This window comes from Harpegnathos saltator, unplaced genomic scaffold (genome assembly GCF_003227715.2).
Source record: "Harpegnathos saltator strain DR-91 unplaced genomic scaffold, Hsal_v8.6 scaffold486, whole genome shotgun sequence".
Lineage (NCBI taxonomy): Eukaryota > Metazoa > Arthropoda > Insecta > Hymenoptera > Formicidae > Harpegnathos > Harpegnathos saltator.
The window spans coordinates 159,066-176,998 of NW_020230300.1; the positions used below are offsets into that span (position 1 = coordinate 159,066).

The 17,933-nt window shown below is 30.5% G+C and overlaps 3 protein-coding genes across 4 annotated transcripts in view; 2 read left to right on the top strand and 1 right to left on the bottom strand.

Annotated features, from left to right (window-relative positions):
• Positions 1 to 334: 334 nt before the first annotated feature.
• LOC105186429 (uncharacterized) lies at positions 335 to 6,772 on the bottom strand. Of its 2 annotated transcripts, XR_003113502.1 has the most exons (4): positions 6,624 to 6,772; positions 3,628 to 3,707; positions 1,196 to 1,304; positions 335 to 1,095 (listed from the first exon to the last, which is right to left on the bottom strand). XR_003113502.1 is itself a non-coding variant. In XM_025302365.1 (3 exons), the coding sequence occupies exons 1-3, from the start codon at positions 6,683 to 6,685 to the stop codon at positions 868 to 870; spliced, it is 399 nt and encodes a 132-aa protein (XP_025158150.1). In that variant the 5' UTR covers positions 6,686 to 6,764; the 3' UTR covers positions 335 to 867. The 2 variants fall into 2 exon arrangements, 1 of the variants encoding a protein (XP_025158150.1); XM_025302365.1 differs by lacking the exon at positions 3,628 to 3,707 and having other exon boundaries at positions 6,624 to 6,764.
• A 495-nt stretch (positions 6,773 to 7,267) lies between these two features.
• Sod1 (superoxide dismutase 1) lies at positions 7,268 to 9,645 on the top strand. Its single transcript, XM_025302363.1, has 4 exons — positions 7,268 to 7,588; positions 7,941 to 8,037; positions 9,111 to 9,298; positions 9,452 to 9,645. The coding sequence occupies exons 1-4, from the start codon at positions 7,520 to 7,522 to the stop codon at positions 9,563 to 9,565; spliced, it is 468 nt and encodes a 155-aa protein (XP_025158148.1). The 5' UTR covers positions 7,268 to 7,519; the 3' UTR covers positions 9,566 to 9,645.
• A 750-nt stretch (positions 9,646 to 10,395) lies between these two features.
• The window catches only part of LOC105191141 (chitin synthase chs-2), a 62,123-nt gene continuing 54,585 nt past the window's right edge, over positions 10,396 to 17,933 (top strand). The window contains exon 1 of the mRNA XM_025302347.1: positions 10,396 to 10,584. Within this exon, the coding sequence (XP_025158132.1) occupies positions 10,481 to 10,584 (104 nt within the window). The 5' untranslated portion in view covers positions 10,396 to 10,480. The remainder of the gene's footprint in view (positions 10,585 to 17,933) is intronic.

Below are 17,933 nucleotides of genomic sequence, written 5' to 3' on the forward strand. Positions count from 1 at the left end.
CAGGATTTCTTTTTCTGCAAAAGTATTGCGTATTAATTTTATTATATGTGAAGGATCCGGAAAAATAAATGTAGGATTTATATTTTTTTATTTTTGTCTGTAAAGTAAGCACATATTTTTTAGCACTGTGATCTGACTTAAAATATTTAAAGTCAAGTGTACATCCAAGAATTCTTGCCATAGTTAAATTTGTAGGACAACAGTCAAAAGTAATGTTCGTAACTGTAATCCGACAGTCGTGTAGTAATTGCAGACAATGATTTATCAAATACGCTTTTTTTCGCTGCCCAAACTATTTACAAAGAAATACCCCAATGGAACTTTCCAAGATTCATTTATAGCCACTAACATGAACACGAAAGCTTCTCTTGCGTAACCTATTCTTTCATCATCGATATTATTCCCAATATTTACAAGCCCATAAACTTTATCATTTACCCATTCGACATGCTAACGTATACTTATCTCATCTATCACAAGAGAACAAAGAATATTTTTTTCTATATATTCGTCTTTTTTTTAACATATCAAAGCATTCGGACGTAAATCCAGGTTCTGCATTAATGGTTTTATACCATTTGGCTAAGGTTTTTCATGAGGTAAAGAACCTTTCAAAGTATTTCTGACATAATTATATGCTCTTGGCGAAAAATAATGTAAAGTTATAACAAACTTACGAATAATTTCGTTATATTTCTTTGTGTTCTTGTGCCTTTTTGTAAAAAGACTAGAAAATAGATTTTTATGACAACCGAAACCATTTATCAGTATTTCTTCCGCGCTGATCATGCCATTATTTTTTAAATTTTTTACAATGGATGTCAAATTTTTAATTCGATGTTTCTGTCGAAAATTTAATTGTTGCAATCATAAGACGCGTTTTGTAAGTAATTTTTCTTTGTCCGCCATTTCTCGAATTTTCCGTTTTAAATGTATTTCTCTCGGTGAATCGTCTGCTTGTGGGTAATAACTGCAAGATGCAACATTCTCTTGCGTTTTTGTTGAACTGGATTTCATTACTTCCGTTGTACATATTATTTCTGCAGAAGTTGATACGTCTTCAATAGTTCGTGTAGTATTATCAATTGTGATGTTCTAAATAAATGTATCAAAAATTATTTTTTATCATATAAAAAGATAGGTTCAGATAGAAATAAATTTCAACATTATAGTGCACATTATCACAACAACTCACCATTACTTGCGGTACAACAGTTTCAATTTCATGAGATGGGTTTGATATCGTTTCTTGCACTTGTTCATTCAACATTGTTTCAGACTTCTTTTGATGACAAAGTATGTATCTATATAATATTAGAAGTGTTTTAGACTATAATTCAAATATAATAAAACTATTTTTCATCATCAGTCATACGTATATCAAGAGGCACGGTAGTGCCTATTATTACGCGAAACAGCGAGTTGAAACGAGGTGAGATATTCATATCTCAGGAATGGCTGAACCGATCGACTTTTTTTAGTCGATTCAGCCTTAAAAAATAGGAAGAAAAGTGTTCTTGTGCTTTTTGTGTACGTTGTCTCTAAGTGGAGATATTTTAAGATTAAAGTATGAATCACAGAAATTACGATTCAGTAAGAAAGTAAGAAAGAAACGCTAGACCGCCGAGGAGAGGGGATTTGTGCTTCTTGTTTTTCCGACATCAGAGGCGTTACGAGCGCGCTGAAGATGCAAAGAGCAGCGAGTGCGAGTGAACAAGCGATAGAGAATAAGAGAGAGAAGAATAGACCGCCGAGGAGAGGGGATTTGTACTTCTCGTTTTTCCGACACCAGAGGTGTTACGAGCACGCTGAAGAAGTAAAGAGCAGCGAGTGCGAGTAAGCAAGCGATAGGGAATAAGAGAGAGAAGAATATTGGTAGAACAGGAGGTGAAATAAAAATAAAATATTGCTGGCTTATTTATTTTATATATTATATTATACAGCACGTGAATTCGAGTCGAACACGAGCAACGTGATTGCAACGTTGGCAGTTTACATCGAGCAATGAGCGACAGCGAAGGTTTGAAAATCGTGCATTTCGGTTTTGAAGCTTCCTAACCTCAAAGATATCACAATGCTGCGCTCACATTTTCGACTGAAAGTTGACTTGTCCAAGTTTTTTAACAATGTGCGTCGGATCTGCTAAATTTTTATTGATTGATCACTAAGATATTTGGCATAAGAGAACCATTTCATTTGTTGTTGAACGATGCCGAATATCTGCCACCGATGGAGGATATTCGCATTCTCATCGAAAACGAAATGATCAAGTAAATATAATTCTTTTAATATAAAGTTTTAAACTTAACTTTTCATATATTTTTAGTTCAAATAGGTTTTATGTGTTTATTCATTAATATTATTTGTATGTCATTAATAGATAGAGTAATCCCTGGATCTGGCATATAGAACGAAGTTCTAAATGCATTAGTTACTGTATATCAGATCCCTGGATCTGACATATAGAACGAAGATTTAAATGCATTAGTTACTGTATATCAGATAATTACAAAAATTTCTCTAAGGTTAAAGCATGTCATAATATTTCACACGATAAGGTTGTCGAAACAACAAATGTTATGACTGAGAAAATAAGAATAAATGCAAGTAATGGATTGGATATATCTGACGATCCTTTGAATGATACAGATTCAGCTTTGATATGTTAGTATATTTTATTTATATTGCACTAAAACAAATATAATAATCTTTACAATATAATTAATGAATTATATTTATTTTTAGATAATAATACAAGAAATGTTATGTTTACTACTGCAATTGATTATACAGAAGCAGATGCAGATTCAAAGGTTATGGATTAAAGTAATATAAATGAAAGTTGTAATACATTCAAATTACAACAAACTAATTATATGAAAGAATATTAAGAATAAATAAAAGATAAAAAAAATATATTTCGATAAGGTCGTCGGCCCCTTCTTCCTCTTCATGCGCTGTATCTGGGCAATTTTCCAATTGCTTGTATAACAGATAATATAGTTTGTATCTACGATATCTGCCACCGATGGAGGATATTCACATTCTTACCGAAAACAAGACGATCAAGATAGTATAATTTTTTTTTAATATAAAGTTTTATATTTAACTTTTAATATATTTTTAGTTGAAATAGGTTTTATGCGTTTATTCATTAATATTATTTGTATGTAATTAACTTACAATCTTATTCTTATAGAGTAATTCCTGGATCTGGCATACAGAACGAAGTTTTTAATGCATTAGTTACTGTATATTAGATACTAATAATTACAAAAATTTCTCTAAGGCTAAAGCATGTTACAGTATTTCACACGATAAGGTTGTCGAAATAATAGATGTTATGACTGAGAAAATAGGAATAAATGCAAGTAATGGATTGGATATATCTGACGATCCTTTGAATGATACAGATTCAGCTTTGATGTTAGTATATTTTATTTATATTACACTAAAACTAATTGAATCTTTATAATATAATTAATGAATTGTATTTATTTTTAGATAATAATAAATAAATGTAATGTTTACTACTGCAATTGATTATACAGAAGCAGATGCAGATTCAAAGGTTACGGATTATAATATTCACTTATATATTATATATTATTATTATATAGTATTTACTGTTTTTTGCAGACTTTGAAACTTGTCGATGACTATATACCTCAGATATCCAATTCTATTACAGGCGAGGTATTAAGTTCCTGTACAAGATAATAAATATTGGAAACGTGTTAATATATTATACGCGTATAAATTATTATATATACAGAATGATTCAGACCACTCGTACAGCCCTTTTATTTCGGAAATAGAACATTTTAGAGATAAATATTTCAGACAAAAGTTGTAGGGCTTCAAAGGATCTATTTACTGACGTTATGAATTTAACCTTGGTCTTAAATGGATAACCCAATTTTCTATTATATCGTCTTTTTCTAGCAATTAATTTGAACAACTTTTATCTGAAACATTTTTTAATTTTATTTAAGGAAAATTTAATAACTTTTTCAATATTTAACTCACGATATCTCGCTAACTATTTGTCAGAAGAAAAAGTGGTACTAGAATTTTTGCTCTATTTAGTCTCAAGAATATATTGTTACAATAGCGCTTGACTTTTGTTTGCTAATTTTTTGAAATTTCAAAATCATCAAATTAACCAAATTCATGGCGCTATGGAACAATATATTCTTTGGAAGAATATATATATTGGAACAATATATTCTTGAGACTAAATAGAGGAAAAAAATCTAGTGCCATTTTTTCTTCTGACAAATAATTAGCGAAATATCGTGAGTTAAATATTGAAAAAGTTATTCAGTTTTCCTTAAATATGTCACAAAATATTAGTTAAATAAAATAATGTTTCAGACAAAAGTTGTTTAAATTAATTGGTAGGAAAAGACGTTGTAATAAAAAATTCGGGTACCCATTTATATTATAATGTACTTAACATAACTTTTTACAAGTAAAAATGATATAAAAATTTAACATGTTTATTAGTAGTGTACAATACTTCATTTATCATTATTTATTACAACACTGAGTTATATGATTGTTTTACTTGTTATTATAATGTACTTAACATAACTTTTTACAAGTAAAAATGACTACATGTAAAATTTATTATAATAACTTTTTTAAACAAAAAGGTAAAAAAAGGCGCCAAGTACAAGCGCAACACGTATCGTGCTATTTTTAGAAATTTCAAATTCAAATTACTTTTTTTGAAGTATGTATGTGTACATAAGTTTTTAAAAGTAAAACTTATACAAAAAAGTGATATATTAAAACAGTAGCGCCAACTGAGAAATCGTATACTTAATATTTTTAGAAATCTCAAATTCAAATTATTTCCTTTTTTTAAGATATATATTATGTACATAACATAAGTTTTTACAAGTACAAATGATATCATGTTATAACAATTTTACACGCTTATTAGTAGTGTCCAATATTTAATTTATCATTATTTATTATAACACTGATCAGTGTTATAATAACGTGTTATAATAAGTAAAACAATCATATAACTCAGTGTTATAATAAATAATGATAAATTAAATATTGGACACTATTAATAAACGTGTAAAATTGTTATAACATGATATCATTTGTACTTGTAAAAACTTATGTACATAATATATATCTTAAGAAAAGGAAATAATTAGAATTTGAGATTTCTAAAAATATTAAGTATACGATTTCTCAGTTGGCGCTACTGTTTTAATATATCACTTTTTTTGTATAAGTTTTACTTTTAAAAACTTATGTTATGTACACATACATACTTCAAAAAAAGTAATTTGAATTTGAAATTTCTAAAAATAGCACAATATGTGTTGCGCTTGTACTTGGCGCCTTTTTTTACCTTTTTGTTTAAAAAAGTTATTATAATAAATTTTACATGTAGTCATTTTTACTTGTAAAAAGTTATGTTAAGTACATTATAATAACAAGTAAAACAATCATATAACTCAGTGTTGTAATAAATAATGATAAATGAAGTATTGGACACTACTAATAAACGTGTTAAATTTTTATATCATTTTTACTTGTAAAAAGTTATGTTAAGTACATTATAATATAAATGGATACCCGAATTTTTTATTACAACGTCTTTTCCTACCAATTAATTTAAACAACTTTTGTCTGAAACATTATTTTATTTAATTAATATTTTGTGACATATTTAAGGAAAACTGAATAACTTTTTCAATATTTAACTCATGATATTTCGCTAATTATTTGTCAGAATATGTGGTTACGTACATATTTCATATGCGAAATGTTAATTGTGGAAATAGCTAAACTTTTCAATCTAGTAATCTATCCAAATTTGTCAAAGCAATTTACTGTGAAATGTTTTGAACATAAAGTGCTCCTCTGCGAAGACTGCCAGTTTGGCAGTCTTCGCAGTCTTCTACCAACAAAACTTATCCACTTTTCCCTTTGTAATGGTTGCTTTGGAAAACTAAATTAGATATTCCGAAATTCTACTTTAATCAGTCATAATTTAGAATTATATATTTTATGAGTTATATTTTGAAGTATATTATTATTAAAATTTTACAAGGTAATTATTTAGAAGTTATTAGAGTTATTTTATGTACAATTCAAAATAAATCCTATCTTGTGTACAATGATTATAAAAGAATATATCTTTAAATCTTCACCTTTTAAATCGATGAGTCCACCATGTACTAAAATGAAAAATTCTGCAAAGATTAGCAAAGGCCTTTACGCAAGGTGATATATGAAAAAATTATTTATATAAATATTCTTAATTTAAATATTTTCATTAAGTTGTTGCACTGCGTTACACTAATACAGTAAGTGCAACTCTACTCTAAAAGTCTACTCTAAAAGTCTACTCTGAAAGTGCAACGAACAAACTTTACCTTAAAATGACAGATTTTCTAACCTATCATACTTTTATTTTTAATAATTTTATTATCACTTTGTAGAGCTGAAAGACGATTTTTACTTTTAGATTTTTACATGTCAAAATATACAAAATACGTGAGTTTTAGAAAAATTGGAGGCCGTGTGCCTCTTCTAAATAATTACCTTTTATAATTTTAATAATCTTAAACAATAGAATAAACTATACTCACATATGGAATGTTTCCAAACATCCTTTTTTTTGTATCGCACCACACGAGCAACAATTAACCATTTTTTTATTCTAAAAGACTATTTATAAAAATTCCATTCATTCTATTACAAAAGACGTCAAGTCGTTTTCTCGACTACTCGATGACGACGTCATCAAACTTATCTCGATTCGCTGATATATCGATAGTCAAAATTGGTGTAGTATCATTACGTCACGTCCTTTACACTTTCCACCACGTATTTTGACCAAATGCTCCTTCCTTAAAGCCAGCGACACACGGTGTCGCTGGCTTTAAGGAAGGAGCTGGATGAAATGCTGCGTTCTGATTGGTGCATTTCCATCCATTTTCGGAAAAGTACAAATCAGAACGCAGTATTTTCATCCAGTAAGCAATCCAGCACGAAAACAAGCACCGTATGCCGTTGGCTTTATATTCTTTATTCAATTGCTGCATTTAGCAGACTCAACAGTTGGACAACATTACTAGATTTTCCATTGAATCTTGCTTCTGATTGGTAAATACTTCTGGGTCTACAAAGAATCTAAAAGAATACTCCAATCACAGACAATAATCACTAAGCGCTCTTTGATCACTTTGTTCTGCTAAACGCGGCCAATGATCTCACCCGTCCGTAACCTGTAGTGGGATACGGCCTTTAGACCCTGCTTAATGGACGACTTTAGTTTCTGAACTGTTCTATCAGCTATTTTGCATCGTTTAAATTTTGCCGACTTATCAGCCAGTTCTACATAGTGCGTCAGCATTTTTCTTACCACTCTGATTGGCCGTGATTCAGCAATATAATCTTTTTGATTCTTGCATAACCAGACTTATCGCAGTCTGTTGCAAACGATTCATTCAGCTGGTTCCGAGCTATCTGTAATACTCGCAAAATGACGGTCAAAGCAGTCTGTGTCCTTCAGGGTGAACCTGTTAAAGGAACTTTATATTTCGAACAAGCGGTAAACCTTATAATCATTATAAATTCGATATTAAGTTAATCAGTTAAATTATGTCGAAGTTTTTACATCGCCGAATTACTTTATACTATACCGGAAATTATAATCTCGAGTTTATTGCGTTATTATTAATTAGAGACATATTTGCTAATTGTAATGCTTCATATGTAGATAACGTCTCTTTTTTCTAAGTTTTATGTAGAATATTCGAAATACATCAATAGTTTTATTTGCATATTTTTAAACTGATTTATAACTATATTAACAGTTTTAATTAAATAATTTAGAATAATTATTGACCTTTGATTAGAAAAAGGAATATTTATATATAATAAATACTTAATTTGCATTGCAGGAAGGTTCAAATACAGTAAAAGTGACTGGAGAAGTTTCTGGCTTGCAGAAAGGCTTGCATGGTTTCCATGTTCATGAATTTGGTGATAATACCAATGGTACATATTTAAAAAAAAACATAATTCAAGTATATCATAATTGTACCACTTATATGAGGGCAGTCTGAAAAGTTCTCGGCCTAACAATGAAAGAAAATTTTTTTTGCCGTGAAATATGTTTTATTTTTCAATATAATCTCTTAAAACTTCAATACATTCCAACATTTTTTCAATAATTCAATACTATCATTAAAGTGATCATTATGTGATTCCGGAAGGTTCTTTTTGCTCTGGTATAGTGGTGGATCCAAGTTTCATCAACAGTTATGAAATGATGCTTGAAACCCATTTTATTTTGCTTAAAATGACCCAAACACGCTTGAGAAATATGCGTTCGAATGCATTTTTGGTCAATTGTTAGCAAATACAGCACCCATCTTGCACAGCTTTTTCAACTGGTGCTATTACTCGAATGATTTGACAGATTGAATAAAATTTTACATGAGTTTATATCAGGGATGCCACTTTCCAATACAATTACAGTTTCTAATGTCATGTATGTGTCAGGTTGAGAACTTTTCAGACTGCCTACATATTATTCTTGTCTTATAATTTAGAATTTAGAATTATTATAAAATTTATTAATCTTTGAGTTTTTAGTTCTATATAAAAAATTATTGATTTATAATATCAAAATATCTTAAATTTAATCTTAAAATGAATATCTTAAAATTGAAATTGCTTATTGTAACAGTTTTTAAATCTATAAATTTATATTTTATTTATTTGTGGAATATATTTATTGAATTTATATATCTTTTCAAATTAGTTACATTCATAGATTATTTTTGTCCTCTATAAAATCAAAGAAAGGTCAGTTGAAATACATATAAGAGTATATGTGATATCTGTTTATTTGATGATAGTGAGTAGGAATGACAGGGAAATTTAAATATGATGACTTTGTAATATGTTTCTGTTAATTGGAGATTCTTTAATAACAAGTTAATTCACTTTTTCTTTTATTATAGCTTTCTAATTTGCAACATTAATCATTTTACATCAAATTAAACATCCTTTAGATAAAAGTATACAATTCCTTTTATAAAAGAATATTCTTATCTTTTTTGTAGGTTGTACAAGTGCAGGTGCTCATTTCAATCCATTGGGAAAAGAACATGGTGGTCCAAGCCATGCTGTGCGTCATGTTGGAGACTTAGGAAATGTGGAGGCTGATGCCAATGGTGTTGCTAAAGTTAACATTACTGATTCCATAATACAATTGTGTGGACCACATAGTATTATTGGACGAACTCTTGTGGTATATATTAAATTTGTCTTATTCTTTTGTTGCAATAAAATAAAATCTTATTTATTGCTTCTTATAATTTTACATCTGATTTCGTATCAATTATGTTCTAATTATAAGAAAATTTATCTTCTATTAAATACTAATCTTATCTTCTTTAATTAGGTTCATGCTGATCCTGATGATTTGGGTCAAGGTGGTCATGAACTTTCAAAGACTACTGGCAATGCTGGTGCTCGTCTTGCTTGTGGTGTCATTGGTATTACAAAGGCACAGTAAATATATCAAAAATAATCAGGAAGTTGAAAGAAATGGAGGTTATATTAGAAATATTATATAATATATTATATGGTATTCTATAAAACATATTATTTTCTTATAATTTAGTTTTGAGTTCAACTATGTAAAGCTTAATTCAAACGTCATTCCTTATTTACTATAATAGGAAAAGCAATGAAAGTTCTTGATTTTATTTTATATGATATAGAAGAAACGTCAGTTATTTGATTAAAACATGTTGTGAAAGATTAAATAAAGATTATAATTTTATGAAATGTACTTCTATGATATTTCAATATTGGTGATTTCTTTGCAGTATGTAAATTTGTATAATATATATATATATATATATATATATATATATATATATATATGTATGAAATGAAACATTAAAAAGTAAAAAAATGTACCAACTACATAGGAGCTCTTCAGAGTAATACAAGTAATGCTATATCGAGTTACAGAATGTATGAAAAGCAGGTCTTTAAAGCTTGTAAAGGTATATTTCTAAAAGATATTCATAGATAAATCAGTCAAACAAATATCAATAATCTTTTAATTGTCAATTTGTTTTAAACTAATCTATATTCCCTTTCAATGTGAATTCTAATTTGTCCTGCTTGTCTGATCTTTCTTATCAATTTAAGAATTTATGTTATATACAGTGTTTATTTTATTCTATCTGTCTACTGACTCACTTGTATTCTGTAGCATACAAAAATATGCTATCTAAATGACCAGTATATGCGGAAATATATCGATAGTCCATTTACCGAATTGCTCTGAATTACAAATCTTATCTTGCCTTATCGATGATGGTCTTGGTCGATCGTCGTGACGCGTTCCATTGTTAGTATCGCAGGCAGGTACGACGTAGGTATACATCAATTTCTATATGTCGTGCAACTCATAATTATGTCACGAATAAGCGTGCAAGATGGTTCAAGAGCCAGTGTCTTTGGTAATTTGGATGACTACGATGACAGTAGTTCCGAGTTCGATGATACTGAAGAAGAAAGGTATGTAAATCCAGAGAGAAGAGAGGTACGTTTAAATTCAGAAATTATAGCCTCTATTGTCACGTTTCATAAATCTTTATGGACTAAGTAAATTAAAAATGATAGAACTAAATTTATTTCAATAATTGAATGGAAAGATGTAATAATATTTAATAGTATACAGGGTGATCCGGAACAATTTCTTGTTTTTAATATATCATATTTTTGAATAAATTCTAAAACTATTTTTCCTCTTGCAAAATGTTATCCGATGCTTACTAAGTTATTAAGATAAATAGTTCGTCTATTACGGGCCGAATATAGAAGGCAGTCAGGGACGGAACAATTGACCATTCGCGTGCGCGCCGCGTAGACACTAATGTAGGGCGCTTGATCGACGCATATGATAAGATTCATACATATTTTTAAAATTTCACAATTTTAACAATTACCGATGTAATAGCAAATATAATATAAATTAATAGGATATAATATTATAACGTTTGAGAATAAAATATTCGGTATTACGCGAGCTTTTTTTAATTGCGACATAAACTATAAAAATATGAATGAGAAGAACAGAGTGTTAATTATATTTAGAAGCCATAAAATATTCTTGCTTTTAAGTGAGTCTACGAATTTATATTCTTTGTAAGGATTGCTTATCTTGAGTTTAACAGTTTTTATGACTTATTAACGCATCCGTTTTCTTAAGATTAACGAGTTTTATTTTTAATTTTATGCTCGATTTGATCACGAATTATGGACATTCCTTTCTTCTCATAGCAGGTAAGATTAAAGAGAACAGAGGTTCAAAATGCATTTGTTTGCGTCTTACAATAAGTCGGATGATTCGTTGCCTGTCTTACAATTTTCCAATCGGTCTCATTTACATATCTCACCAATCGGTTTCGCATAATACCGAATATTCTAAAACGTTACGTTATAATATTATCCTACGAAATTTATAATACTAAATTTGTTATTACATCCGTGACTGTCAAAACTTTGAAGTTTTAAAAATAATGTATATGGATATTATCATATGCGTCGATCAGCACATTGTACCAAGCGCTCAACGTCAATTGTCCCTGCTTGACTTCTATATCTTGCTCGTAATAGGCAAATTATTTATCTTAATAACTTAGTAACTAAGCATCAGATAACATTTTGCAAGAGGAAAAATAGTCTTAGAATTTGTTTAAGAATATTGTATATTAAGGACAAGAGATTGTTTCGGATTATCCTGTATAATAAAAAAGCAACAATATAATTTATATGGTTCATATGAAATATGAAATATGAAGAAATCATTTCTAAGAAGTTCATAAAAATAAAAATATGATAAAATACCAGGTATGTAAATATGAAACCGGAACTTTGTATAGAAAATACAATGTTCACGAGCGAGCTAGATTAGTTAGATAAAAACGAAGAATCGGTCTTTGTCTCACCACCAGCGAATAGACAATCGCGACGAAGCGAGCCAGCAGCGATGTTATCGTAAGGCAGACGTCGCCGTCTCCCCTTTCACCCCCTTATTTTCCTTTCCACATTGTTTTATATTCATAATTCGGGAAGAAAATAATTTCGAGAGTTCGGACGATTTCTAGCAATGACGCGACAGAGATAACACGCGGCCACATTAATTTGTCATGACTTTTATATTACTTATAATTACATAAACGCCCATATATGCAAATTATAGATAATTATTGCGCGTATGTTTTAATATTGTACAATATAGTATATAATAACAACAACTTCATTTCTTGCAGTAATTTTTTTAAGATCTTCGTTGAGGTCGTGAATTAATTTTTTTCTTCATCAATCAGTTTTCTGCAAAAATTACGATTTTTTAAATAAAATATAAAATGTTTCTCTTCTCCTCTCTCCGAAGAGTTAATTAAAAAATATGTACTCCACAGAGTCAACTAACAAATGTGTAGTCAGAAGAGTCAATTCAAAAGTGTACTCCGAAAAGTCAATTTAATAGCGTATTTCGAAGAGTCAATTTTAAAGCGTACTCTGAAAAATCAAATTATCAAATAATATCAAATAATATTGTAATCCGAAAAGTCAATTTATAATAGAATATTTACTTCGATGATTCAGCTAAAGAAAAAAAACATTTATTTATTATTATATTCAGAGAATAATATTTAATTTATTATTTATACTTATCTTACTTATGCTTACCCTACATATGCTTCTTTGAATGAAAAATTTAATTTGTTGACTGATTCAGATTCAGATTTGTTAAAATATCTCTTATGCGCAACTCTTGAACAGGTAGGTAGTAAAATAATTTTTTTCTTTACGAATTTTATAAACTTTTCACGATCATAAAAATTGAAAGATTCTCAGAGAACAAATAACTATTCTTGAACATTTAAACCAAAGGAAAATCTTTTCCCATTAACAAAGAATGAATAATTAATATCTCACACAAGAGGAATCTTCATCCTTGAAATCACCGCGCGATTTTGCTTTTAGAAAAGTATAATATTGATGTAATAGTAACAAATGCTATCCAAAAACGGTGCAAATCTTAAACGTTTTTGAGAAATGCAGTTTGAAGTTTAGTCTTTTCTGTTAATGTCGTTATAGCAGAAGAATTACCAATTTGCTTTAGTAGCGCAGTGGATCAGGCTTTGTGATATGAGCGTAGAAATTGTCCAAGTGTGTTATTTTTGCTATCACAGGGAGAACTGTGTAGAATGTATAATAATACGCAGACAAATTCTTTACATAATCATACTTATTTCTTTTAGCATGAATAAAAATGATCAGTGCTAACGTGATAAGTGTATATCGCAATTGTACGTGTACGCAATTGTACACATACACACACATATACACACGTATACCAATGATGTCAAAACCGAACAATTCGTGAAAATTTTTTATTGATCGCAATTGTACGCAAAGACGAAAGAGAAGTACACGGGTCTCCGCGGGTATCTCGTCATATTAATTGTCTATGAGCTGATAAACAATTGATCTCCGGTATTTACAAGTTACGCTTGTCCGCAGCTTGTCCGCAGCTTGTTCGGTTTTGACATCATTGGTATCAGTGATGCGAATTTGGTGACGGGCTTGCACGAGGATTCTCCTCCCCCCCTCCATATATGTACACAGTCAGCTCGGTCAATCCGTGTGAGCCACGCGATCGGCAATTGTCGACGCGCCGAGCGAGCGAGAGAGAGAGTGAGAATATCATTCCCTCCTTGTCGCTCTCGAGCCCTCGTTCTCGCTCAGCGAGCGAGCCTAATTCTTTCTTACCCATAATCTGAATCGCGGGCGCGACTGTCTCTCTCTCCTTTCCTCTCTATGACAATACTGAAAAGTTTTGTCTACTCGGCGCACTGAAATTATTACAAATAATATTTTATTATTTAATAATATTATTATTTGTAATATATATTATTTGTAATATTATTATTTGTAATTTTATTTGTAATTGTATAATAAGGTTACAAATAATACAAATTTTTACAAATTTTATTTGTAAAAATTTATATCATTCGTAATATTATTTGTAATAGTATTAATAATATTCGGCGCCAAGAAAATGAAATATATTTTATTAATTATTTTGCGGAGTCGGGCAGGTTCACAGGTTTGATTATTGAATTGTTTAATAATATTTTAAGAATAATTTTAAGTTATACAAGGATGTAGTATGAAATATAAAAGAATATTGTAACAGAATCAAGAAGTACGAAATGAAACCTCTTTGCTTTTATTACAATATCCTGTAAGTTAATAAATATTTTTCATACAGTATTAAATAATCTCCAAAAACAATTACATGAACCGTGAATACCGTGAAATTTTCTATCTGCGCAAAAAAAATTCATAAAATATATTTGTTTCGTTGCCCTAAATGAGAAAACTCTCAGAACAATGTTATAGTTGTTCAATGCACTACTCAATAAAAATATAATAATACTATGTTTGTATGTGTGAAGAATATTTGCTAACTTACAGGATATTGTAATAAAAGCAAGGAGATTTTATTTCGTACTTCTAAGGCCAAGACTTATTAACGGCTAAAGACATATTCGAATTGATCTTGCCTTAATTGGTCGGATCAGTGATCGGTCTTGCCTTAAGTTCCAAGCCTCATAACTCGGAAAGTACTCGATGAAATGTAACTTTGTTAGAGTGTTTTGGAATGCTCTCGAGATAAGCTACAAGAATATGTAATAAAAAATCGTAGTTTCTATTTAAAAAAACATTAATGACCTTGGCCTGATTTTGACAAGGTCACTTCACTCAAGGTCAAGTCCACATTTCCGTTATGTGTCGTCCTTCAAGCCATGCAACTTTCGTTCGAAAAATTTTTTAATAAAATAACATAAATTTTTACAAGTAAAATTTATCATTATTTATTAGAAGATTGAGTTATATGGTTATATGGTTATATATATTATATATTATATATTATATATTATATGGTTATTTTACTTGTTATTGTAACAAATTAATTATTATAACAATGCAATAAAAAATATTTAATACATAAAATCTTGGCGCGGCTGCACCAAAAACTATATCGAACTAAAACTTGTTTAATACATGACACCATTTTTATTATAATATATTCTATAATGAAGGTTTATAATTTATTTATTATAATACTATATAAACTTAAATAGAACATTATGCCGTATATGTATAAAGAGAATTTACAAGAACATTTTATTATAATAAAAATGCTGTCATGTATGTATTAATCAAGTTTTAGTTCGATAGTTTTTGATGCAGCCGCGCCAAGATTTTTTGTATTAAATATTTTTTATCGCATTGTTATAATAATTAATTTGTTACAATAACAAGTAAAATTACCATATAACTCAGTGTTCTAATAAAGAATGATAAATTTTACTTGTAAGCTAGGTTTTCTTGAATATTTTGAATAACATAACTTTTAAAAATACATTTTTTTGAATATTGGACACTATTAACAAACATGTAAAATTTTTATAACGCGATATAATTTTTACTTTTAAAAATTTATGTACATATATTACATAATATATATCTTAAAAAAGAAGATAATTTGAATTTGAGATTTCTAAAAATATTAAGTTAAGTATACAATAATCATATATATATATGTTAGGTTTCTCAGTTGGCGCTACTATTCTAATATATCACTTCTTACAGTACAGTAGAATAGTGTTGCAGAGTTTTATTATAGTTATAAGTTTTACTTGTAAAAAAACTTATGTACACATATATACATTAAAAAAAAATAATTTGAGTTTGATATTTCTAAAAATAACACAATACGTGTTGCGCTTGTACTTGGCGCCTTTTTTTACCTTTTTGTTTAAAAAGGTAAGTTTTATAATAAATTTTACAATTGTAAAAATTTATGTTACGTACATCTTTTGTCGTTAGGTTTCTCTTGAATAATAATAACTTTTAAAAAGATATTTTTTTGAAATATTGGATACTGTTTAGGATTCGATTATAATTTGAACGGGGAGTCGTTCGGTTTAGTTCGACAATACCGGGAACGACCTGCCTTTGTCTCGTGTAATGAGTTCTGTTATTATACTTGAACTGTTCTATCATAAACTCGTGCCATTAGGTCATTGGCGGTCGTCTCCCCACTCGATAAAGAAAAACGAAGGTCCACGTCCCCGACTACGGAAAGTAACGTAATATTGGGTGAGTGCAAAAGTTCGTGCGGAGTTTCAATAGATGGAGTTATAAGCGTCGTAAAGTGTTGTCATTAATACTTCCATCTACATATTATATAACGTTGGAAAGGTGACGTCTTTAGCTGTTATTAAAAAAAAATCTGTTTTCATACAAACTGCTTCGAGAAATATCACTTTAAAAATGAGTATCGATAAGGTGCATTTACGGCATGTTATGCTTTACGAGTTTCGGAAGGGAATAAACGTTGCCGCAGCCGTAAAAAACATTCAGGATGTTTATCAGGATGAAGCACCAGCTAAACGAACTGTGGAAAAATGGTTTGCTAAATTTCGGCGCGGAGAATTTAACCTTGAAGACGAGCCACGCTCTGGTCGACCTTCTGACATTGATGACGATGTTTTGCGTACTTTAGTGCTCAATAATCCGCGAATTTCAACAGAAGAAGTTGCTACAGCACTAAACGTTGACCGATCAACCGCTTTTCGGCGTTTAAAAAAGATGGGATTCGATTTGAAGCTCGATATATGAGTGCCCCATTTGCTGACCGAGAAGAACAAAATCAAGCGAATTTCTGCAGCCGTTTCTTTACTCGGGCGGCTCAATAACGAGTCGTTTTTGGATCGACTAGTGACGATGAGAAATGGGTCCTCTACAACAATGTTCAGCGCAAACGGACATGGAAACAATCAGGTGAGCATGGTGACGCAATGCCAAAGGCCAGTTTGCACTCGATGAAGGTGATGCTCTCTGTTTGGTGGGATTGCAAGGGCATAATCTATTTCGAGCTTCTCCCCGCTGGCGAAATGATTGATTCGGACAAGTACTGTCGCCAATTAACCAATCTGAATCGAGAAATAAAAGAGAAACGTCCGATTTTGTCAAATCGCAAGGGAGTCGTCTTTCATCACGACAACGCCAGACCACACGTTTCGAAAAAGACGCTGCGCAAACTGAAGAGCCTGAAATGGGATGTCTTAACGCATCCACCGTATTCTCCTGATATCGCACCATCTGACTATCACTTGTTCCGGCCATTGCAAAATTATTTAAATGGAAAAAACTTTGACTCTTTGGAAGCCTTAAAAAACGGCGTCTCTTCGTTCTTCGACCATACTGCAAGGCGAGACTTCCCTGGCTCTCCGCAGGCAGATGGGTGACCAGGCCTCCGATGGTGGTTACGAGCGTACGCAACTCTAAGACATTCGTTCCTGATTAGCGAGCCTCCAGAAAGAGTTTAGACGAGGTCAGTGCCCACTGGATGAGCCCGGGAATAGTCCGCCGAGATCGACATCGAGATGTATATCGGAAGCCTATAGATCTTTCCCATAAGCGGTGACGAGAACACAGGCGAGAGACGGACTCCAAAACGTAACCAACGAAATACGGATAACGATCGAAAAAGATCGAGAGCGTTCCGCGCCGCGTGTGAAATATATCTTCGTTTTTCTTTATCGAGTGGGGAGACGACCGCCAATGACCTAATGGCACGAGTTTATGATAGAACAGTTCAAGTATAATAACAGAACTCATTACACGAGACAAAGGCAGGTCGTTCCCGGTATTGTCGAACTAAACCGAACGACTCCCCGTTCAAATTATAATCGAATCCTAAACAGTATCCAATATTTCAAAAAAATATCTTTTTAAAAGTTATTATTATTCAAGAGAAACCTAACGACAAAAGATGTACG

Excerpts from the sequence above, each read along its gene's own strand:
- Sod1 (XM_025302363.1), top strand. The coding sequence starts at position 7,520 with ATGACGGTCAAAGCAGTCTGTGTCCTTCAGGGTGAACCTGTTAAAGGA. Across the intron at positions 7,589-7,940 it reads CTTTATATTTCGAACAAGCG|GAAGGTTCAAATACAGTAAA; the intron begins GTAAACCTTATA and ends TTTGCATTGCAG. Across the intron at positions 9,299-9,451 it reads TTATTGGACGAACTCTTGTG|GTTCATGCTGATCCTGATGA; the intron begins GTATATATTAAA and ends TTCTTTAATTAG.
- LOC105186429 (XM_025302365.1), bottom strand. The coding sequence starts at position 6,685 with ATGGTTAATTGTTGCTCGTGTGGTGCGATACAAAAAAAAGGATGTTTG. Across the intron at positions 1,305-6,623 it reads TGTTTGGAAACATTCCATAT|ATACATACTTTGTCATCAAA; the intron begins GTGAGTATAGTT and ends AATATTATATAG. Across the intron at positions 1,096-1,195 it reads CTGTTGTACCGCAAGTAATG|AACATCACAATTGATAATAC; the intron begins GTGAGTTGTTGT and ends ACATTTATTTAG.